The sequence below is a fragment of the Pongo abelii genome, chromosome 1 (genome assembly GCF_028885655.2).
Source record: "Pongo abelii isolate AG06213 chromosome 1, NHGRI_mPonAbe1-v2.0_pri, whole genome shotgun sequence".
Lineage (NCBI taxonomy): Eukaryota > Metazoa > Chordata > Mammalia > Primates > Hominidae > Pongo > Pongo abelii.
In genome coordinates, this window is record NC_071985.2 from 79076904 (window position 1) to 79102650 (window position 25747).

At 37.3% G+C, this 25747-nt stretch overlaps 1 protein-coding gene across 2 annotated transcripts in view; it reads right to left on the reverse strand.

Moving 5' to 3' along the window:
• The window catches only part of MROH9 (maestro heat like repeat family member 9), a 117508-nt gene that overhangs the window by 63093 nt on the left and 28668 nt on the right, over nt 1–25747 (reverse strand). For both annotated transcript variants that reach the window (XM_024232369.3, XM_063726495.1), the window contains 6 exons: nt 25502–25581; nt 24444–24579; nt 22069–22155; nt 18810–18914; nt 12210–12345; nt 484–596 (listed from right to left, as the gene is read on the reverse strand). In XM_024232369.3, the coding sequence (XP_024088137.3) occupies nt 484–596; nt 12210–12345; nt 18810–18914; nt 22069–22155; nt 24444–24579; nt 25502–25581 (657 nt within the window). The remainder of the gene's footprint in view (nt 1–483; nt 597–12209; nt 12346–18809; nt 18915–22068; nt 22156–24443; nt 24580–25501; nt 25582–25747) is intronic.

Sequence of the window (25747 nt, forward strand, 5' to 3'; positions counted from 1 at the left end):
CGTGTAGGCTTTTTTAATTTTTATTTTTCATTTAATAGCGCTTTTAAACAAAATCAAAATCACAGTGTCATTATGATGTTTGTAGATTAAATTATGATAGTATTGGAAAGTCTGTTAACTGATGACTGTTAATTTTTCTAAATAAGCAGAAGTTCTCCATTTTTAGTGAACTATTTGTTGGCCAAACAAAAAGAAGTGTAACTAGGAAATACCTCATTTGCTTTCTATAAGGATTAAGTAAAGTATTCCCAAATTACTATATCTGGGAATTATTACTATATTTGGGAATAATAGGCATAACTACTATTAATAGAGATGAAAATCAGAAAACTAAATCGTCTATAATCATTTACATTTTATCACACTGAGTTTTAAAAAAAAACGAAAAAATACTAACAACATAAACTTTGTTGAAATAAATTGTTACTAAGAGTAATAATACACATAAACAAAAGCCCTCGGAAAAAGTGGGGGCTAAGTTACCTGAGCTATTTTACTTTTGTCTTGTTGAAACTCCTTGGGTAGAAATTCTACATCAGAAGAAGGAAACTGGAGGCTATGACTTTTACCGTTTGTAGGCTTATTTGTTCCAATATCTGCAGTGTTAAGAAAAAGAGTTTAAGGTTGTTATTTGATCACTGGTTTGTTCTATGACATTACTATTTCCAATTTTATTTTCCTGCCCAGTTCTGGAGATCTGAAGTTTTCCAAATATTTAACTCTTTGCTCATAGTTTAGTCTCGTAAAGTATTATGGCACTCACACAGAATTCATAAAGTGTTTAAGAGAGTCCATGTGACATATGAATGGACAAATACTTTTAATAATAGCCTGACAAGATAACAAATATATATAGACCATCAAATGCATGGTTCAGTGTGCTGGAAAAGCTAATGCTAAGCTGGAGGGTCTATTGGCAGGGAGAGTAGACTTGGAGGCATCTGAAATGAGCTGAGGAGTGGTAGACCAGGGAATCCAGAAGTGCTCAGCAAAAGCTTCAGGTGCAGATAACTTCAGTTCCAGAGAAGGTGAGCTTTAAATGATTTTGTTTGTTTTTAAATAGCTCTATAGAGATATAATTGACATTTATTTACTGATTTTGTTTTTATTTTTGTTTTTTGTCTTTTTTGAGCCAGGATCTTGCTCTGTCACCCAGACGGAAGTCCAGTGGTACAAACAGGGTTCACTGCAGCCTTGACCTCCTGGGCTCAACTGATCTTCTCACCTCAGCCTCCCCAGTAGCTGGGATTGCAGGTACATGCCACAGTGCCCAGCTAATTAAAAATATACATATTTTGTAGAGATAGGGTCGCACTATGTTGCCCAGGCTGGTCTCCAACTCCTGGGCTCAAGTAATCTGCCCGCCCAGGCCTCCCAAATTGCTGGGGTTACAGGTGTGAGCCACCATGCCCAGCCCATATAACATATCTAAGGTGAACAACTTGGCAAGTTTTTGTGTATCTATACACTCAGTAAAATATTACCACAGGAAAAAAAATGAAAATATCTATTGCCTCCAAAAGTTTCCTCATGCCCTTTTGTAATCCCTCACACCTAATCCCTGTATCCATCCTCTGACTCCAAGGCAACCACTTATCCACTTCTTGTCATCTGCTCTCTGTCAAGTTGGTACTTTCTAATTTTATATAAGTGGATCATACCATATGTACTCTTTTTGGGGAGGGGGGTTGGCTTCTTTCACTCAGCAAAACTACTGAGATTCATCCATGTTTTCGTACATATTAATAGTTTGTTCTTTTTTACTGTGAATAGTAGTATTCTATTATATGTACATACCCAAATCTCTTTATCTATTTGCTTGTTAATGGACATTTAGGTTGTTTCCGGTTTGAGGCTATTACAAATAATGGTGTTATGAACATTCGTGTACCAGTAAGTGTTTGTATGAACAATTGCTTTCATTTCTCTCAGGTAAATATAAAGTTGTGTTATGACTGAATCATATGATAGCTATATGTTTAACTTTTTAGGATAGTACCAAATTACTTTCCAAAGATGTTAAACCATTTTACAGTTTCACCCACAATGTATGTGAGCTCCAGTGACATCCTTAACAACACATGGCAGAATCAGTCTTTTCAATTTTAGACATTCTAATGGGTGTGTAGTGGTATCTCATTATAGGTTTAATTTACATTTCTTTAATAAGTATATATGGAACATTATTTGATTTGCTTCTTTGCTATCTGTGCTTCTTTGGCTATTTAAATCCATTTTTATTTTTTATTTGGTTGTCTTTTTTCATAGAGAGTTTTTTTTTTTTTATGTCTTCTAAAAAAAAAAAGCAGAAGGGGATACATGTGCAGAACGTGCAGGTTTGTTCCATAGGTACACATGTGCCGTGGTGGTTTGCTGCACCTATTGACCCGTCCTTTAAGTTCCCTCCCCTCACCCCCCACCCCCAACAAGCCCTGGTGTTTATTGTTTCCCTCTCTGTGTCCATATGTTCTCAATGCTCAACTCCCACTTAAGAGTGAGAACACGTGGTATTTGGTTTTCTGTTCCTGTGTTAGTTTGCTGAGGATGATGGCTTCCAGCTTCATCCATGTCCCTGCAAAGGCCATGATCTCATTCCTTTTTGTGCTTGCATAGTATTCCAGTGTATATATGTACCACATTTTCTTTATCCAGTCTATCATGGATAGGCATTTGGGTTGGTTCCATGTCTTTGTCATTGTAAATAGTGCTGCAATAAACATATGTATGCATATGTCTTTATAGTAGAATGATTTATATTCCTTTGGGTATATACCCAGTAATGGGATTTCTGGTTAAATGGTATTCTGGCTCTAGAATCTTGAGGAATCACCATACTGTTTTCCACAATGGTTGAATTAACTTACATTCCCACCAACAGTGTAAAAGCATTCCTATTGCTCCACATCCTCTCCAGCATCTATTGTTTCCTGACTTTTGAATAATCACCATTCTGACTGGCATGAGATGTTATCTCATTGTGGTTTTAATCTGCATTTATCTGATGATCAGTGATGTTGAGGTTTTTTTCATGTTTGTTGGCCGTGTAAATGTCTTCTTTTGAGAAGTGTCTGTTCGTATCCTTTGCCCACTTTTTGATGGGGTTGTTTGGCTTTTTTCTTGTAAATTTTTTTAAGTTTCCTGTAAATTCTGCATATTAGACCTTTGTCACATGGATAGATTGCAAACATTTTCTCCCATTCTGTAGGTTGCTTGTTCACTCTGATAATAGTTTCTTTTGCCGTGCAGAAGCTCTTTAGTTGAATTAGATCTCATTTGTCAATTTGGGCTTTTCTTGCAATTCCTTTCGGTGTTTTATTCATGAAGTCTTTGCCCATGCTTATGTCCTGAATGGTATTGCCTAGGTTTTCTTCTAGAGTTTTTATGGTTTTAGGTTTTACATTTAAGTCTTAATCCATTTTGAGTTAATTTTTGTGTAAGATGTAAGGAAAGGGGTCCAGTTTCAGTTTTCTGCATATGGCTAGACAGATTTTCCAGCACCATTTATTAAACAGAGAATTCTTCCCCCATTGCTTGTTTTTGTCAGGTTTGTCAAAGATCAGATAGTTGTAGATGTGTGGTGTTATTTCTGAGGTCTCTGTTATGTTGCATTGGTCTGTATGTCTGGTACCAGCACCAGTGTTCCATTGGTCTATATGTTTGGTACCAGTACCAGGTTGTTTTGGTTACTGTAGCCTTGTAGTATAGTTTGAAGTCAGGTAGCATGATGCCTTCAACTTTGTTCTTTTTGCTTAGGATTGTCTTGGCTGTACAGGGTCTTTTTTGATTCCATATGAAATTTAAAATAGTTTTTTCTAATCGTGTGAAGAATGTCAATGGTAGTTTGATAGGAATAGCATTGAATCTATAAATTACTTTAGGCAGTATGGCCATTTTCATAATATTGATTCTTTCTATCCATGAGGATAGAATGTTTTTCTATTTTTTTGTGTCCTCTCTTATTTCCTTGAGCAGTGGTTTGCAGCTCTCCTTGAAGAGGTCCTTCACATCCTTTGTTAGCTGTATTCCTAGGTATTTTATTCTCTTTGTAGCGATTGTAAATGGGAGTCCATTCATGATTTGGCTCTTTGCTTGCCTATTGTTGGTGTAAAGGAATGCTTGTGATTTCTGCACATTGATTTTGTATTGAGACTTTGCTAAAGTTGCTTATCAGTTCAAGAAGTTTGTGGACTGAGATGATGGGGTTTTCTAAATATAAAATGATGTAATCTGCAAACAGAGATGACTTCCTCTCTTCCTCTTACAGAGTTTCGATGTCCTTTATGAACTTTGAATATGGGTCTTTTATCAGATATGTAGTTTGCAAATATTTTCTCCCAGTCTGTGGCTTAACTATTAACAGTATCTTTCAAAGAGCAGAAATACCTAATTTATCATTTATTTTCATTTATACTTTGACTATTGTATCTAAGAAATCTTTGCCTAATCCAAGGCCCCCAAAATTTCTTTGAGTTCTATAGTTTTAGATTTTACATATAGTTCTATTACTCACTTTGGATTAATTTTTGAATACGTATGAAGTACGGATCAAAGTTGTTTTTCTGCCTATAAATATCCATTTTTTCCAAACACAATTTATTGAAAAGTTTTTGCTCACTCCTTTAAATTGCCTTTGAAACTTCATAAAAAATCAACTGACTATATATATGGATTTATTTCTGGACTCTCAGTTCTATTCTGCACAATGTTGAATAGAATAGAAGTAATGACAGTGCATATCCTTGTCTTGTTTCTGATGTTTCAGGGAAATCATTCAGTATTTCACCATTAAGTGCAGACATAACCTCAAAAGATACTACAGGTTTGGTTTCACTGCAATAAAGTGCAATGAATGATCTGCAAACAGATCTTTGCAATAAAGTGATTATCACAATAAAGTAACCCACGTTAATTTTGTTGGTTTCCCAGCACCTATAAAATGTATGTTTACACTATGCTGTATTCTATTAAGTATGCAATAGCATATGTATAAAAATATACATATCTTAATTAAAGACATTTTATTGCTACAAAATGCTAACAATCATTTAAGCTTTCACTGAACAGTTTCTCCTGGCTTGAATCTCCAGCAATCCCTCACCAGGGCTATTGAGCCAGTAGCATCTTTGTAACTCCCTGGGACAGACCTCCCTGGGAGAGCGAGTTGCCCTCTTTGCTGTCTTATAACCCTTACTGTCTCCAGGCTCTTGAGAGTCTGTGGGGACCAAAGGCTGGTCTGGATTCCCAGCACAGAGCATTCCTGACATGAAAAAGTGGCTGGGCTATTTTCCACACAGGTCTCAGTCCTTCTCCTCACCGGGCAGGGCCTCCTGACCTTGGACTCCAGCACAACCACCCTGCTCCCACCTGTCCCCTTCAATCAGAGGCAGCCCAGAATTTCTCTGAGTACAAAATCCCAGAGTCAACCCACAACACCTCCGCCGACTGCAATTGCAGTAGTACTCCCTTAGCAGCCCTTGGGCTGGGGGAAGGAACAAAGGGCCTAGTCACTATGCTGGCACCTCCAACACACTCCAGCCGCAAGAGGAAAAGGAATCTAGCCCTTATTCCCTGGAAATACCCAACCCCCACTCCTCACCAGCCAGGGCCACTGGCTTATAACTGCAGAATGGTCACTCACAACCATGGCTGAGCATATCCACTGGTAAGTGGCTGGGGTCTCCTTGGGGAGAGGCTCCCAGAGGTGTTTGACAGCCCCTCTGCCACTGCCACCACAGAGTTCTATCCCTGCTGCCCTCAATTTGGGGAAGAAATGAGCCTGGGGGCTATACCTGAGCTTATAGCACACCACAGTCACCATAGGGAGAGGAAACCAATCTTTCCACCTGGAGAGCCTTTGAACCCCTGCTCTCCAACAAGCATAACCCCAAGCTCATATCAGCAATTTAGCTGTCCCACCCTACTGGCTGAACAATCTCAGTAACAGCAGCTCCATGTTTCTTGGAAGTAGAGATCACGGGGGCAACTGAAAACTCCTCTGCCGCTGCCTCTGCAGTGGTACTATCCCTGCCACCCTCAGACTAAAGAAGGAGCAAAGACTGTAAGTACCTAATCTGCAACTCCAACAAGTTACAATCAACCCAGAGAAAGGGGGCCAGTCTGTCTCCCATAGGTTCTACTCATGTTCCCTGCTCATCACCAGGCTGGGAACTCCTAGCTTGGGCCCACAGCACAGACCTTCAATCCAGGGTTGATTGCACTGAGCAATTGCTGACCTGCATCTCTCTGGTGTGGAGCCTCCAGAAGACAAGTAAAAGATCCTTGGCCACACTCACTGCTGAGGTCCCTTTCTCTGCTGCCTCCAAGTTGGGGAGGAAACATAAACCTTGAAATCAACCCAGAGTTGTGGCAGGCATCCCGGAAGTGCCAAGCCATGATCTATAGCCAACACTTAAGTGGGAAAGGAGCCCATGCTTTCAGGGCACTGAGAAAGAGCACAGCTGCTACTGTAAGGAAATATAGGGCAGCCACGACTGAGCAAGAGTCTACCAACTGACCACTATGCCTAAGTGCCATTGACCAGACCAGATCACACCCTAAAGCTTCAATAACAAAATATCTCACTAACATACCCTACCATGAAACCAAAGATGAGAAGTCAGATACAAATACAGACCCTGTACAAGGCTCAGGCCTGTGAAGACATCCAGAAAGGAAGTCTACTGACTATACTCAGTCTCCACTGCAGTTAAAGGAATACCCTCATGCAGAACTGAGAAAGAACCAGTAACTCAAATAGCTAGAGTGTCTTATGTCCTCCAGATGACTGAAATAGTTCTCCAACAAGGGTTCTTAACCAGGTTAGAATGACTGAAATGACAGAAATATAATTCAGAATATGGCTAGGAATGAAGATCATTGAGATTCAGGAGAATAGCAAAACCCAATCCAAGGAGACTAAGACTCACAATAAAATTATACAGGAGCTGACCGATGAAATAGCCAGTATAAAAAAACCTAACTGGCCCGATAGAGCTGAAAAACACACTACAAGAATTTCACAATGCAAATGCAAGTATTAACAGCAGAATAGATGAAGCTGAGGAAAAAAATCTTGAAACTTGAAGACTGGCTCTCTGAATTAAGGTAGTCAGAAAAAAAAAAGAAAACAGAATGTAAAGGAAAGAACAAAACCTCCAAGAAATACAAGATTACATAAAGCGGCCAATTCTATGTGTTATTGGCATCCCTGCAATAGATGGAGAGAAAGCAAACAACTTGGAAAACATTTCAGGACATCAGCCATGAAAACTTCCTCAACATTGCTAGACAGGTCAACAGTCAAATTTAGGAATACAGACAACCCCTGCACAATTCTACATCCACAAGACACATAATCATCAGATTCTCCAAGGTCAAAATAAAAAAAGAAAATATGTTATCATTTTTTTATATGCCTCAGCCTCCTGAGTAGCTGGGATTACAGGCACACATCACCATGCCCAGCTAATTTTTGTATTTTTATTAGAGATGAGGTTTCACCATGTTGGCCAGGCTGGTCTCAAACTCCTGGCCTCAATTGATCCACCCACCTCAGCTTCCCAAAGTCCTGGGATTACAGGTATGAGCCACCATGCCTGGCCTCAACATTCTTAAAAATAAATTCCAACCAAGAATTTCATATCTGGCTCAACTAAGCTTCCTAAGTGAAGGAGAAATAAGACCCTTTTTAGGCAAGCAAATGCTGAAGAAATTCATTACCACTGATCTTCCTGATAAGAGCTCCTGAAAAGAGCACTAAATATGGAAAGGAAAGACCAGTACCAGTCACAGCAAAAACACACTGAAGTACACAGACCAGTAATACTGTAAAGCAATCACATGAACAAGTCTGCATAATTAATCAGCTAACATCATGACAGGATCAAATCCATAAATAACACTAACCTTGAAGGTAAATGGGCTAAATGCTCCAATTAAAAGGCACAGAGTGGCAAGCTTAATAAAAAACAAAGACCCAAATGGTATGCTGTCTTCAAGAGACTCATCTCACATGTAATGACACTTACAGGCTCAAAATAAAGAAATGGAGAAAAAACTACCAAGCAAATGGAAAACAGAAAAAGGCTGGGGTTGCAAACCTAATCTCAGGCAAAATAGACTTTAAGCCAACAAAGATCAAAAAAGACAAAAAAGGGCATTTACATAAATGGTGAAGGAATCAATTCAATGAGAAGACTTAACCATCCTAAATAAATATGCACCCAACACAGGAGCACCCAGATTCATACGGCAAGTTCTTAGAGTTCTTCAAAGAAACTTAGGCTCCCACACAATAATAGTGAGAGATTTCAGCATCCCACACAATAATAGTGGGAGTCTTCAACATCCCACTGACAGTATTAGATCATTGAGGCAAAAAAGGTCATTTTCTTAAGTGAAATAACCCAAAACAGAAAGTCAAATACCACAGGTTCTCACTACATAATGTGTACACATGGGCATACAGAGCAGATTAATAGACATTAGAGACTCATAAAAGTGGGAAGGTGAAAGGGGAGTGAGGGATGAGAAAGGACCTAATGGGTAAAATGTACATTATTTAGGTGATGCTTACTACTGAATATATCCATGCAACAAATCAGCATTTGTACCTCCTAAATCTATTCAAAAAAGAATTGTTATGTCTCCTGAATTAATTGATCTCTTTATCATTATGAAATGACTTTCTTTTCACTGGAGGCATTCTTATCTCTAAAATATATCTTTTTATAATAATAGAATGTGGCCACTCCAATTTTCTTTTTATTATTGTTAACATGGTATATCATTTTCTAACTTTTAACATTTAATTCATGTATGTTTTATATTTAAAGTGAGTTTCTTGTAGGCAGCATATAGTCGAGGCTTGCTTTTTATTCAGTCTGACAATCTGCCTTTTTATTTGGGGTATTTAGAATATTTACATTTATTATGATTGTGTTAAAAATTTTTCTTGATTATTTGTTTCCTATTTTGTGTTATCTGTTTTTTTCTATTCTTTTTTCCTCATTTTAAATTATTTTCTACGATTCCATTTTAGCTCCATTTTGGCTTATTATATATAACTTTTTGCTCTAGTATCTTAGTGGTGGCTTTAGGGTTTAGATGATACATCCTTAACTTATTAGTTTACTTTCAAGTGTTATTTTATAACTTTGTGCATAGGAGAAGAATTTTAAAACATTTATACATTTTTCCTTTTAAGTTTTTGTGTTATTGTTTTATACATTTTACTTTTGTTATGATCTTTGCTTTAAAGAGTTGATTATCATTTAAAGAGATTCAAATAAGAAAGATAAATGAATATTTATCTATATTGCTGAAGTTTTCCAGTGCTTTTCATTCCTTTTAGTAGATCTAGATTTTCGTCTGGTATAATTTCCTTTTCTAAAAGAATTTTCTTTAACATTTCTTGCAGTTAAAGATCTTATAGTAATTAATTCTACCAACTCTTGTATATCTAAAATGTCTTTATTTTACTTTTTATTTTGAAAGCTATTTCTACTGGTTTAAGGATTCTAGATTGACTTTTTTTCTTTTCTGTATTTTATGATGTTCCTTCATTGCCTATAACTTGTGTCATTTCTGGTGAGAAATCCGCTGTCACCCTTATCTTTGTTTCTCTATATATAATGTCCTTTTTCCTCTTTGGCTCCTTTTAAGACTTTTTTGTTTATCACTTGTTGTAAGCAATTTAATTATGATGTGCCTTGATGTTCTTTTCTTCACATTTCTTGTTCTCTGCTGAGCTTTTCAGTGTGTGAGTTTATAGCTTTTATTACATTTGAAAATTTTTCAGTCATTATTCTTTAATTTGTTTTTCTGTCCTCACTTTCTCACTTTCAGAGACTCAAATAAGATATGTATTAGGCTCTTCAGAGACTCAAATTAGACATGCCTGATAGCTCACTGATGCTCTATTTGTCTCAGTCATTTATTTCTCTGTTTAAATTTTGATAATTACTATTACTATGTCTGCAAGCTCATTAATCTTTTCTTCTGCAAAGTTGTTGTTAATCCATGCCAGAGAATTTTTCTTCTCAGATATTGTAATTTTTACCTCCAGAGGTTCAATATAGGTCTTTTAGGAGTTTTTCTATGTCTACTCAAGATGTTTTTATCTTCTAATTCCTTTAATAAGTGGAATATAGTTATAATAATTCTTTTAATGTCACACTCTACTCATTCTATCATTTGTGCCATTTCTCTATCGCCCAGGCTGGAGTGCAGTGGCACGATACCAGCTCACTGCAACCTCTGCCTCCCAGGTTCAAGCAATTCTCCTATCTCAGCCTCCCGAGTAGCTGGGATTACAGGCACGCACCACCATGCCCAGCTAATTTTGTATTTTTAGTGGAGACGGGGTTTCACCATTTTAGCCAGGCTGATCACGAACTCCTGACCTCAGGTGATCTGCCCACCTCGGCCTCCAAAAGTGCTGGGATTACAGGCAAGAGCCACCGTACCCAACCTAATAATTTTTTTTATTATTGGATTTCAGACATTGTTAATTTTAACTTGTTGAGTGCAGGAACTTTTTTTTTTTTATTTCTAGGGGTATTCTTCAGCTTTGTTTTGGTAAGTAATTAAAATATTTGGAGATAGTGATACTTTTAGATCTTGTTTTAAGGCCTTTTTAAGTAGCACTAAAACAGTTTAGGGATGATTTTTTTTCTCCTAATGAGACAAAACCCGTCTGAGTACTCTACCTCAGTACTTGTGAATTATAAGGTTTTAAATTCTGGCTTACAGGCACAGGCATTATCACTAGCCTTTGTTGAGCACTGGATCTTTTTCTCTAATCATTTTTGTTGTTTCCTACCCTTCAAACTCAGGCAGTTTACTCGCATGCATGTTCTCATTAGTACTCAGCTAAATACTTAAAGGGGGCTCTCTTTAGATCTCTGCAGATCTCGAGTTTGTGGGTTTGTGCGTGTGTGTGTGTGTGTGTACGCGTGTGCATGCACTCATGTACTCTGTTCTGGTACCCTGGCCTTTCAACTCTAGCTGTTGACCTCTCTGGACTCCCATTTCTGTCTTTTTAACTTGATGAGACCACTGGCTTATCTCTTTTTGTGTTGGCTCTTAGAAATGTACTCTAGGTGGTAAGCTCAGGCAATTACAAACCCCACCTCATTCGTTCTTATCTTCTCATCTTTCAAGAGTCATTGTCCTTTGTTATTTAATGTCCAATGAATTGAAAACTGTATATGTGTGTGTGTGTGTGTGTGTGTGTGTATATATATATATATATATATATTTTATTATTATTATTTTTTTTGATGTGGAGTCTTGCTCTGTCACCCAGGCTGGAGTGCAGTGGCATGATCTCAGCTCACTGCAAGCTCTGCCTCCTGGGTTCACGCCATTCTCCTACCTCAGCCTCCTGAGTGGCTGGGATTACAGGTGCCTGCCACCATGCCTGGCTAATTTTTTTGTATTTTTTAGTAGAGAGGGGGTTTCACTGTGTTAGCCAGGATGGTCTCGATCTCCTGACCATGTGATCTGCCTGCCTCAGCCCCCCGAAGTGCTGGGATTATAGGCGTGAGCCACCGCACGCTGCCAAAAACTATATATATTTTTAAGGTTGCTTATTATAGGAGTGTAAGTAGAATAAATCTGTGCTCTGTTATTACATCCTGGACAGAAACAGAGGCATAGGCTCCATAGACAGAGGCTCCACCCCTTACAAATATATAAATATTTTTAAGCTTTGTTCTAAAATGCAATTAAATTACTTGGAAATAGCTTAATACTTTCAGGTCTTGCTTTTATGCTTTGTTAGACAAGCTGTAGCAACATTTATTTTAATCCTAGGCTGATTTTTCTCCACCATTGAAGCAAGAATCTCCTGAGTAGTCTATCAGATGCTCAATTAGACAGAAAAAAATACCGCATTTTTAAAGTCCCATTGGTAAACTCTCTCCTTCTCCCTCCTCCCTGGATCCACCCAGCATTCCTCTCCCTACCATTAACCCTCAAGTAATCTAAGCACAGTACTTTATAAATCTTGAAGAACCAACCACACTATTACCAAAATTTCTTGACAATGCTAAAAAGATTAAAAGTCACATTTTAGAAAGTATAGTCATGACTCTTGGGGCAGGATTTAGAAATTAACAGACGTAGAGCCTTCCCAGGACCCATAAGTTGAATAACGAGGGACATATTCTTAGTAATCCTGAGAAAAGATGGTGAACCATTCTTACCATTCTGACACTGTGCAATGTAGAGGAGGTAACACATTCCCAAAGATGCTTGTTGTACAATTGAGGGATCTTCATGGGAACACAAAAGAGACAGCTCTGCTGCCAGGAGACCCAAACATGGAGCATCAACACTTATCTAATGGAGAAACAAAGGAGAACATGCATTTGCTATGCATAGCCAACATGAAAATGTCTTCATGCATCTGATCCTGTTATAAATCAGACTAGGATTCTAAGATAAGCTTCAGAGTTTACAATATCTGTAATCAAATCCTGGCCCCGTTACTGACTCTCAATTTCCTCATCTGTGAAATGAAGATAATAAATTCCACTTTGTAACAGTTATTGTGGAGAGTAAGGGATAACACTGATGACAAGAAGAAAAATTCCTAGGAAAGTACTTGGACATAATGGTGACTCAACTAATGTTAGTTTCTATGCCATGAAGTGGGTAGTCACTTGCAGGTAGCAAATTCCCAGGACATAGAAAAGTAAGGTGGGATGTGTATTTCCAAAACCTTTAGTACTTCCTTCTTCACATACAAAACACTAGATGTTTCTACAAGTCACTGAGGAGGCATGCCACTTTCCCTCTGGAAGTTATTCTGACTCCTCTCAAGGAAATTCATTTTTTAAAATGCAGAGCATTTGCTTTTGATGTCAAAGCTACTACCAAAATATTTCTGTATTTCTTTCTACAACTTCTTCAACCCTTAGACTGATCAAATATTTAGATTTTCACCTTAATGGACCTGTTTGGCTAGATAATATCCAAACAGAGAAGGGAGTAGAGAGAGAAAAGAGGAAAGGTAGAAAAGGCATTTGCTCTTATGAAAGTATGAGTGCCCTTTACCAATTTTGCGTGTCTTTTTTTAGACAAAGAAGGGCTCTGATTAAATGTAGATTTGGCAAACTAGCAGCATGGCTTGCAGATAGTTCTTGCCTCCAAGACAAGTGAGTACTTTTCCTAGGTAGAGGCTTTGATGATTGGAGCAATTGTTGATGGTAAACTCTAGGGGGATCCCAAGGCTTGCTTCTGCTTCTGTTGACCTTTTTCATGCCTCATTTTCCCTGCCCTTTTTACATGGCTTAACTCACCACTCCCTGCCCACTCTGTTCTCACACACACACACACACACACACACACACACACACACACACACACACACACACAGAAACTCCTAAGGAAGAAATATGAAGTGACCTGGGTCATCTAGGTCATGGGCGAAGGCCATAATTGAATTGTGATGTGGGGAGTGATGATCTCGGTAGGAGAAGAGAGATTATGAATCTCTTTTTTTCCGTGGATATTCTCCTTGTATTCTTTTCCACCCGTACAAAGACTGGCCTGGTCCTTCCCCTTTTAGGAGCTCTGTGGCTTTGGAGAATCTGGGAGCAGACAGCCTCTGCTCTAGGCCCTAGGGAGAAATGCTCTCTTTCCCTGGATGTCCTTTTTTTTGGGTTTGCATTCTAAGTTTTTTTTTTCCCCCCACTCGATGGCAAGATCTTAGTGTATGGACATGAGAAAAAGGAGCAAGTTTTCTCTCTCTACTGGGTATGAAAGAAGAGTAGTACTTCTCACAGCTTAACTCATTGAAGCTGAGCACCACTTACAGGGGATTGGCCTTACAGTCATCTTATATTACAGGTTTTGCCTCAAATGTCCTCTCTGATTATCCCTGCTCAGGAGCTTGTTAGATGTGTAGTTCTTAGTAGATGTTTTTGTAAATGAAGCTCCTAGTGGTTTCCTTCTGTTCTGTTTGCCAGTTAGGATCTATCTAGGTGTATGTCTCTAGCAGAGTATGTGTGGTCATGCCTAGATTGCATATCCACTTACTGTCACAAACTAAAAAGGCATGTTTAGGGAGTGGGACATGACCCAAGGTAGACTGAGAGAGGAGTAAGGCAGCGTGGATCGTGGAGCACACTGATGTATATTCTGCCAAGCCCCTTCAGAAGCGTGACAACCACAGTTACCCCTCCTCTAAGACAAGACTTTGAGAGCTTTCAATATGATATATCCTGCCTTTATAGAAAATCTACCTAAGTACTAAAAAGAAGCAAATATTTAAAAACTGGAGAAAAGTAGCTTCTCGTTATTCACACCTAAACGTAAGTATTCCTGCTTAGTTTTCTGGCCCTTTTAACTGTGCCTTTTCTTTGTGGATCTGTCCTCTCCAGTTCCTTATCTTAACAATAATGATAGTTTTAAGTGCTAGGTTCCGGAAGCAACCACTTCTATGGTTTTCAGCTGCTTCTTCTGGAAGTTGCCCCTGTTTCTATAAACAATGCACCTTCGCTTCTAACATCAGTTTGAGACATTGTCTATCTCAATTCCATTCTTCCACTTTGCCACAATTCTCTCAATAGAGAACATTACTCATCATAGTATATTATTTTTAATTCTTCTACTTTTGTGTTTTACTAATATATTAATACTTTTATTTCTTGTTTCATAGAACAGAATAACAGAATAGGAATGTAACAGGATAAAACAGAATAGGAACATAAATAGAATCATACAAAATGTAGCCTTTTATGCCTGGCTTCTTTCACTTAGTATAATGTTTTCAAGGTTTATGCATGTTGTAGCATGTATACAACTTTATTCCTTTTTTTGAGTGGATAATATGCCATATGAGTATGTTACCTTTTATTTGTTCATTTATCTGTTGATGGACATTTAGATTGCACTTTTCAGCTACTGTGAATTTTGCTGCAATGAACACTTTGTACAAGTTTTTGTTTGAACAACTGTTAAATTCTTTTAGGTATATACCTAAGATTTCTGTGTCAAATGGCAATTCTATGTGTAACTTGTTGAAGAACCACTAAACTATTCTCTGCACTTTAATTTTTGCACTTTTGAGCTCATAGCATTTACATTGTGTTCAGTAACTCATATGAGTTTTCCTGTGCTGGGTTTACAGATTAATTCTAAAAGTTGAAAATCAATTATATGGTCTCACCATGACTAGATAAAATTATTCAATGTATAGGCCATGCTCACTTTAGTTATATTTCCTTTCGGTATGTACCTGTGTCTTTCTCATCTGTACCCTGCATTATCTCTTCATTTTATTTTTAAAATTATTTTTATTTTTAATTTTTTTGGAGATGGGGTCTCACTCTGTCACCCAGGCTGGACTGCAGTGGCATGATCATAGCTCACTGCAGCCTAGAACTCCTGGGCTCAAGAGGTCCTCCCACCTCAGGCTCTCAAAGCACTGGGATTACAGGCATGAGCCACAAAGCCCAGCTGTCTCTCTATCTTTAATAGTAATTTTTTTCTTTATTTACCTTTGTCGGTCTCTTTTATTTGGAGAGTTTCCCCAAATTTCACAAAGTGTGGTTGCTGCTTAATATTTAAGATGTAACGCCTCTTGATGGGGTTTTGTGTGTGAGCAAGGCTTGCCACCTGTTGTACTTTGTTTTAGAGCAGCTGGGAGGGAGGCTGGGGTCATGCTGTAGTATATCTAGATAAAATGCAAGACTGTTTTCTCAGGGAGCTTAACAATGGTTTTTGCAAAAGAAAAATTCTCAACTTCTGTCTGCCAGTGTGTGTCAAGAGGAATGCGAGACAACGTAGGTTATTCTGTACATGCTTTCAATTAATCCTTTGAATTAATGCATGTGTTTCCAGCCTGCCTTTGACTCCCAGCCCTTATCATTATTTGGCCTTTCATAACTCACTCTCTAGGGTTCTACAGGGCAAACTACTTTTCTTTCAGCTAACTCCTACCCTAATGCTCATGGGTTCCCACCATTCAATTCCCCTGCCAGGTTTTATCTTCTACCTAATCTGTCTTCCAGAAATCTGTTGGCATCACTAGCCCATTGAAAACACTTCACTGATTCTTTTTGTTGCTGTGTATTTATACTTTTAAAATATTTTATTACCATCATTTTGTGGGTACTCTGGAGAAGAAGGAGATATATACACGTGGGCAATTTGTTAGATTTAGCTGGAAATCCACCATCCATTTTTAAATGCTGATGTGCCAAAGGAACAAAGCTAAGAAAAAAAAATCTTAATGCTATAAGTTGACATGCTTAACTTACATTTCTTTGCCTGTTGAAAGTTGAACCATTTAATTGAAGGAACATGTGCTTTGAGTGTAGGAGTTTCTCTACCCTGATAGGCACATGAGTCATGTGAGACAAATCATCACTTTAAAAATGTTTATGACAAGATAAAAATGACAGAATTGTTCAATAGGACAAGAATCTCTGACACTCTGGAGGACCTAGGCTAGGGTTATTATGGAGAAAAAGGTCTATCCAATGTAGGAACAGTACCAGAGAACAAATGAGGTGGATGCACTTAGAGAAGGGTAGAACAAATATTCATTGATGATATACAACGTGTCAGATACAGAGATACACAGACTAGGGCTGTGGGAATCTCAGATTTTAATTTGTCAACAATGTGTTTTGATTTTTTTGTTTTGTATATTTGCCTCCCCAATTAATTTCACGGGCTTAATCATCTTTACAAGACATTATTTTAAAGAGAAAGCGAACTTACTGAAGTTTTATGCTTCCCTGATTGTGATGAGCTGGTTGATTCTAGCTCTAGTTTCAATGTTCTGGAAAATACTGAAGTGCTTCCACCTAGCGGCACTTAGTGAACATTGCAGAACTGAGTAGTAGGTTATTCCATTGGGTTTCTCGAACAAATCTGAGTTATAGCTAGGAACTCTCAACTAACAATTTATGAGAACCTTCTGCTACGCATGTGAATTTACATATTTATTCCATTGCAGTTGAAGGATGGGATGTATGCAAAGGAGAATGAACTCTACTACAGTAATGGAAAGAAGTGATAGAAGATGAAACTCCAAAACGTCTATCTGCTACTTGAGTGGAACTCACTAGAATATATCAAATGCAGAGAGAAACATGTGACTAGGATCTAGTCAAACAATTGTCATCAAATACTTGCTGAGTATATACACATTTTAGGAGCTGTGCAGAAAAGTCTTGAGTGGTGAGATACACTTAATTTCAAGTCCCACTTGCAAAATTTTCAATGGTGAACCTTCTGGATGCCAAATGTATAACTCGAGCTATTTTAGAAGTTAGAGAAAGGCTGCCTTCCCAGGTCAGAGAATCAGAAGATTGAAATAAGCCGCTCACTCTCTTTTTTTGGACACTGAAATAGGGAATCAGCGTGATACAAAGAACATCCTGGACTGTGTCCCCTATCTAAGTAAATTGTATTATGTTCCAAAGCTGAGTTTAAACAAAATAGTAAAAATTCAGATGTATTACAAAGCTGATCTAGATTCTTCATCTCAATAAATGTGGGGACTGCTTGTACAAGCAGTAGAAAATGGATAAAGATAACATCATGAATGCATGTTTCTCACCCTCTTTACTTTTATCTCCTCCTGAAGTGACTCGAGCAATCAGATAAGTAATTAGCAGAGTATGTTTACAAATCGCTGTGAAGGATGAGCTGGGAAACAGGCTGAATATACAGTATCCACAAAAGGGAAATGTTCATAGGTAGTATAAGGTTTTTGAGAAGGCAGGCCATGATGTCATTCAAAGTATAGACAAGCTCAGTAAATATTGGTGATTGTGACATACCTATTTGTTCTCCATCTGAAATGCAAAAATTAAAAATTCTGATTGTATCTCAGTATTTGCGAAGATGTGGGGAAATGGGCACCTTAATATTTACATGAATGCAAATTGGTGGACAATTTTGTGTTACTAAACTTTAACCTATCATACTTCTTTATCTGACCATTATCTTTCTAAGCCTTTCCAGGTACACACTCATGTACTTGCACAAAGATGCCCGTTTTGTATTGTTTGAAGCAGAAAAAACTAAATGATACTTTAATGTCCATCAACTGAAAAATAGCTAAATGGATCATAATATGTCAAAACTATGGGCTATATACTGTATTTAAAATAATAGAATGAATCTACATATGTTGACATGAAAATATCTGTAGGATGTATCATTTCAGTGAAAAAAGCAAATTGTAGAACCATATGTAAATATAACTTTAGTAAAGAAACAATAAATAATAAAGCTATGTATTTCAGTGTGTTTTATATGTGGGTGTGCACACTGAAAGTGGTTTGGTAGGGCACACATCATGCTGACATGGCCAAGGACAGGGTTGGTGTGGAGAGGATAGTAAAGGGAGATTTATGCTCTACCTCTAGCATGTTTCACAATGAAAGAACTTGAGGATTACGTGTATAAATTTAAAATAAATAACAGCTTTCAAATTATTTTAGGAAGTAATACATAAGAAGACAGGTAAGGCTGGAAGAATTTTAAAGATTACAAGTTGTGGTCTACAGAGGGAAATTTCAGAGTCAGCAAGAATCTGGTTTTAACACCCTCATGCTCTTTGCATAAAGCATGATGCATCTTAACCAATTGTTTGAGAAACTCTGTTCTGATTGACAAAAAGTCAGGTGGAATATTGACTCCTTTTCTGATATCCCAACCAACCTACCAGTACAATAATACCAAGGACCTGTCAAGTACTGTTAGGACCCAAGACATGGAAAGCAGCACTATGGAAATGCAGTCTTCAGAATCAGGTGGCATCGTTATATTCTGTGACTTACATATTTTCTGACTTTCCTGACTGTAAATCTTAACACCTTGTTGATGATCACCATTATTCTCTCTTGCAGATATGAGCTATCTTTACTCATCCACACGAGCATTTCCTGTTGGAAACATAAAAGTCATCCTAGAACCATGAAATTTCCATTTTCCAAGAACCTTTCCTCTATTCTCCAACTTCACCAATTCAGGCATTCCTACATTCTCCTGGTTATTTCACACTTAACCTACATTTATCTCAAAAACACAGACAATAAGAATCTGGTATACTACTTCATCTACTATGGAAACTCTATCTGGGTTTTATTTTATTTTATTCTATTCAAAAAGTATTTACTAATATCCACTATAGTAGTCACTTTGTTAGGCACCATGAATAGTTCAGTACGAGGCTATGATATGATTATCAGCTGCTTTGCCTCCTCTTTTTCTTTCAAAGTATGTATTCTCCCTTTTATTTTTAAATGACAATCTACCTTTCAGCTTTAAAGAGACTTAAAATCTTGTCTGATCCTGCAATATCATCTTATTCCAGAATTCCTCTGCCAATTCACCACTCAAATATTCTGGCTCATGGTTAGAGAGTACATTACTGGAGGCAGGTTGGTTAGAAAGTTCTTGCAAATTTTGATTCAAATCTGTCTTAGCTGCACCTTCTAGCTGTTCTTAATCCTCAGAGGCAAGGGCACATTTACAACCTTGAGAAGGGAAGAATACTGCATATGCCTCATATGCCAATCGCCATTAATAGCCTTCTTTAAGGCAATCTGTCAGGGTCTACTATATTTATGTCGATGGTTGGCCAAACCTCTTATCCTTCTCTTGCTCCCATTGTGAAAAATGTTTGAAGTCTATTTCCTAAGGTGAAAGAGTTTCTAATTCTCAGAGGGGTCAGCCTCTGCCTTGTCCTTTTCAGGAGTGAGGTTTCAGCCCTTTTTGAGAAGCAGGGAAGCTTTTAGGCATGGTAGTTATAAGAACAAAGTGGTTAAGTAACAGGCTCCCAAGCTAGAGGGGCTCCTCCACACATTAGCATTATATATATTACTGCTCCTTTCTCCGTTTTCATTTTTTTAAATCTGTGAAATGGAAGAATTAATAGTAACCCCACATGGAATTATGTTAAGGATTGTATGAGATAACCCACATATTCTATTTAGTGCCTGACATGGAGTCAATGCTTAACTCAATAAATGGAAGCTATTGATAGTGTCATGGAGTGAATAAAAGAGCATGCATGGGCAGGGAAGGGGAGGATTCATAATCACGGTGAAGGGTTGTGAGGATAACAACTTTTTTTAACTATTATTTTAAGTTCGGGGGTACATGTGCAGGTTTTTATATAGATAAACTTGTGGTATTAAGCCTAGTACCCATTAATTATTTTTCCTTATTCTCTCTCTCTTCCCAACCTCCACCCTTTGTCAGGCCCCAGTATCTGTTGTTCCCCAATATGTGTCCATGTTTTCTCATCACTTAGCTCTCACTAAGTGAGAACATGCAGTATTTGGTTTTCGGTTTCTGTGTTAGTTTGTTAAGGCTAAGGGCTTCCAGCTCCATCCAAATTCCTGCAAAGTACATAATCTCATTCTTTTGTATGGCTGCATAGTATCCCATGGTGTATGTGTACTACAGTTTCTTTATCCAGTCTACCATTGGTGGTTATTTAGGTTGATTCCATGTCTTTGCTATTGTGAATAGTGCTGAAACAAATATATGTGTGCGTGTGTCTTTATGACAGAACAATTTATATTCCTCTGGATATATATTATATCCAGTAATCGAATTGCTGGGTCAAATGGTATTTCTGTTTTTAGGTCTTTGAGGAATCACCACGCTGTTTTGTACAATGGTTGTACTAATTTACACTCCCACCAACAGTGTATAAGCATTTATTTTTCTCCACAACCCTGCCAGCATCTGTTGTTTTTTGACTTTTTAAGAATAGCCATTCTGACTGGTGTTAGTTGGTATCTCATTGTGGTTTTGATTTGCATTTCTTTAATGATCAATGAGGTTGAGCTTTTTTCATATTCTTGTTGGCCACATGTATGTCTTCTTTTGAAAAGTGTCTGTTTATGTCCTTTGCCCACTTTGTAATGGAGTTTTTTTTTCTTGTAAATTTAAGTTCCTTATAGATGCTGGATATTAGACCTTTGTCAGATGCATAGTTTGCAAAAATTTTCTCCCATTCATAGGTTGTCTGTTTACTCTCTTGATAGTTTCTTTCGCTGGGCAGAAGCTCTTCAGTTTAATTAGATTCCATTTGTCCATTTTTGCTTTTGTTGCAACTGCTTTTGGTGTCTTTTTCACGAAATTTTTGCCTGTTCCTATGTCCAGAATGGTATTGCATAGGTTGTCTTCTAGGATTTTTATAGTTTTGGGGTTTACATTTAAGTCTTTAATCCATCTTCAGTTAATTTTTGTATATGGTGTAAGGAAGGGGTCCAATATCAATCTTCTGCATATGGCTAGCTAGTGGATAACATTTTTTAAATGAATTAAAAAAAAACAGTCCGCTCAAATTAGGCACAAATTAGCCTAATACATTTTTATTTTCCTTCAAATTCCTTTTTGTCTTCATAAATACCAATACTGCTTCTTGTGTGTATTTATGATTTATACAGCTCATAGATGCTCCTGGAAGGATAAATCGATCTGTTTTTCCAGTACTTCTAGACAGTTGGCCTCTGATGCCAACATGTTAGGAATGCAAAATTGAAGACCATAAGACATGCAGTGCAGTCTTCTGTCTCTGGTTGGGACATTAAAAAATGAAGTGAGGTTTCAGTTGTGAAAAATAGGGTTTTGAATTGTTGTTAGGCCTTCTTTGGTACAGTAATATCCATGAAGATAGAATGCTCAGCATTTTCTTTAGCACCTGAGTTGATGAGGAAGAAGCATGAACACAGACATACACAGCATGGTTTCATTGCCATGTGAACTTGAGGGTAGTTTAGGCTAATACTGCTCTCTAATACTATTCTCTGCTACTTCAAACTGTGTTCACCCATATATCACCACATGGACCTGGTTTCTCAAGCACCTGTTGATGCTGTCCTTCCCAAATTAAATTCCTAAAAGTGTGCCCCTGTAATTCAAATAAAGGGAAGTGACTACATTTCACTCTTTTGTGGTAAAGAAACTTTCAGTCATCAAATACTTGAAGGAGATGCAAATATAGGAAATGAGAAGAAAGTGAAGCATAGTGAGCATACCAGATTTATGACAAGAAAATTAAACTACTTATTTCCCCTTTACCTTTAAGATCTGTAGTTTGTAGAGGTCTTTAGACACCAAGGTTGTAAGAATGTTCTCATATATATTTAAAATATTGTGGTATAAATTCTGAAACATAAAAACATTGCACAGTCAGCCAGACTTAGATAAAATTTTACCTAACGTCTACAGTTTTTTTTCTTGCTTAAAAGTTACTTTTAATTGGGTTTCAATTCCTTGAACATAAATCAGTGACACAGAAAATACTTAACATCAAATTGTAAAATGCCACACATATTTAAAGAATTTTAGCATTATCTCAGATATTTAAAAATATACAAAGAAAAAGACAAATGAAAACATAAAAATGTAATTCTCTTTGAGAAGTAGAATGAGTATTTTTTTAGTGACTTTCTATAATATTTAAATTTTCTATAATAAGCATCTACCATGTTTATAGGAGGAAAAGCTATAAATTTAATTTTATAAAAACTTGCTTTTCCATGTTTATGAATGCTACATTTCCTCAATATTCTTTGTGCTTAAATGTGATTTTGCTTGAGAATTCATTATGTTGGATTTATTTTCACTGGATGTGTGATTTTGAGTTCATTTTCAAAAAGAACATAGCCCTGGCTAATAGTTTTGTCCCCCTATTTATAAAAAGTTTTATTTCCTATTCTAATGGTGAACATTTAGAAAAATTCTCACCTCTAAAATTTTAAATTTCTCTTGCCTTAGCTATTTATAGATTATCTTTTCAGTGCTTGTTTTGGGATACTATTGTACGTATACTTTTCAATTTTCCACTGTCTTTTAGAATGTAATAACATGAATATATTTTATTCTAACTTGCTTTAAGTTCATTGAAAGCAATAATTTGTGAATATCCACCTGAATAGTTGTGATGGAAGTAGACAGTAATTGCTATTTTAAGTGCTGCTACTTACTACTATCTATGTTAAAAAAAATAGACTTTTATGCCTTTGTGATTTGAAATAGGTTGGAGAAGACTCAAGCATGATGTGACTTGGTTCTTATTTTAGCTGACACCTACAAGTTATCCAAACATCATATTTAAATATAATTTGGGCCAGGCACAGTGCCACACACCTATAATCCCAGCAATTTGGGAGGCCAAGGTGGGAGGATTGCTAGAGTTCAGGAGTTTGAGACCAGCTTGGACAACATAGTGAGACCTCATCTCTATACAACAAAACAAAACAAAAATTAGCCAGGTATGGTGGTGCATGTCTGTAGTCCTAGTTACTTGAGAGGCTGAGATGGAAGGATTGCTTGAGCCCAGAAGGTGGAGACTGCAGTGAGCCAAGATAGTGGCACTGAACTCTAGTTTGGGTGAAGGAGCAAGACCCTGTCTCAAACAAAACAAAACAAAACCCAATATTGAATACATTTTATATGTAAATAGATGGAAACAGTAAGATTTATTGTTCCACACACTATGTAGGTACTAGAAATTGTATGCTATGTGAGTATTGGAAATTTCCATGTGTGAGTAGCTGATATATAAAATATATGGAACATTAATAAACATGGGGCATTTGGATGTTGAAATGCTATATAACAACACATTTTTTTCTTTCTAGTATTGGAAGAAGACTTTTATTTAACTCAGAAGTTATTTTTCTTCTCCCAACTACCAGAGTGGTCTTCACCAGTAAAAAGTAAAAGTATCTCTGGGTATCCTCAGGTAGCCACTCAGGAATATTTGGAAGAAGTCTAGTTGGAAGGGAATGGCACATTTGGAAAAAATAGCAGCCTACAAATCTGTGTTAGGGATATAGGAACATAGCTGAGAAAGTTTCTACATTAAAGTCACCTTGCATCAGTTGCAGACGAGGCTGAAATTCTCTGAGATTTGTATAGAAGCCCTTATAAAAAGAAACAATAAGCCTGATAGTTTTGCATCTGAGTGTTCTAGGTTCTCTCCACAAACTGAAGAAAGGAGAGAGGTGGCTATGCTGAGACCTCACTTTATACCATATGCCACGAATTTCTTCTCTAGCTTATAGAGCAAGTTCACTGTATAGCAATGCTGAAGAAAGGGAGACCACAGATGTTTGCTAATCTTACTATAGGATTCTTTCTACTTCCATCTTTCTATGTTTCTATTCCATTCTTTGAAGCACTTGCCAGCAAACTCCCTATTCTTGCTAAACCAATTAACCAAAAATATCTTCGCCTATTTGCTCCTACAAATCCTATAGAATCCATTAAAATCCCATGGGTTGTAGAACTCACAAGGAGTCCAGTGGTATAGAGTAGTGCACTGACTGTTATAACTAAAAAGAGTGAAGAGGAGGACCCTAAAGATTATCACCTGCTGAGACACATTCTGCAGGATTGCTGTGATGTGTAATAACATCCTATAATGATTAAAGGAAGAAAAATTTTACCTCCACGTCCTCAATGTACTCATAATTGCTCCCCATTTCTTTTACTTTGTCAAGACTTGGCATGACAACTAGCATTCCAAAGGATGACTCTATTATCTTCAACTGAGATTCAAACTGCAGTAAGGGATCCACAAAGCTGACAAGAAAAAGGAGTAATTATTAATGATGAGAAAACAGATATAATAGAAATTTAGTGGACTTTTTTTTCTTTTCTTATTTATTTATTGAGACAGAGTCTCACTCTGTTGCCCAGGCTGGAGTGCAGTGGTGCCATCTTGGCTCACTGCAAGCTTCACCTCCCAGGTTCACACCATTCTCCTGCCTCAGCCTCCTGAGTAGCTGGGACTACAGGTGCCTGCCACCATGCCCAGCTAATTTTTTGTATTTTCAGTAGAGTTGGGGTTTCACCATGTTAGCTAGGATGGTCTCGATCTCCTGACCTCGTGATCCGCCCGCCTCAGCCTTCCAAAGTGCTGGGATTAGAGGTGTGAGCCACCGTGCCTGGCCCAGCCATTTCTTAGTGATAAGCGAAAATGAGGTTCAGCTTTTGGCTTTGTATGACAGATGAGTCTTAAATATTCTCTTAAAAATGATAATAATGTTTTAAAAATAAAGGAATTAACTTCTTTGTAAATATGATCTATAAAGTTATTTAGAAATCAGGATATATTTCTCCATAAACATAATAATGCAAAGAGTGGTTACATTCCCAGCCAAGTCCACAAAGCCATGCTAAGCTTTAAACAGTTGAAATATATTACTGCCACATTTTCTGTAATCAATGATAATATGTTTTTCACATCTTAGTATTTCTTACATTGAGATGCATCTTCAAATTGATGGCAAATGAAGCTTGCCTCAGCAGCTAGAAAGATTATCTGCTTGTCTATGCAATACAGAAAGACTGGGAAAGAGTATAAGAAAGAAACAGTAGTCACCAAATTATGATGGTGAAGTCTGGAGTAATTTCTTATTTTTCACAACTACATGTTTTTCAAGATATAACATTTTAAATACATCCAATTAATGAAATAAAAGAGCATGATAGCTTATCATACCTGGAGTTCACAGCTAGGATCATGGATTCATTACTTAACAGGCCTGAGTATGCATCAAATAGGCTGCTAACTTTATGTGCCTAAGTACCATGTTAAAAAAAAAAAAAGAAGAATTAATGATTACAGAGCAGTGAGACTCATAATAGCATGTGCACTTCTTCCTTTTACAGAGACTAAAGGAACCAAATCAGACTGGAAAACATGCTCAAGAGTTCATAGAAGTGTTGAGACCAAACTGTGATTTAA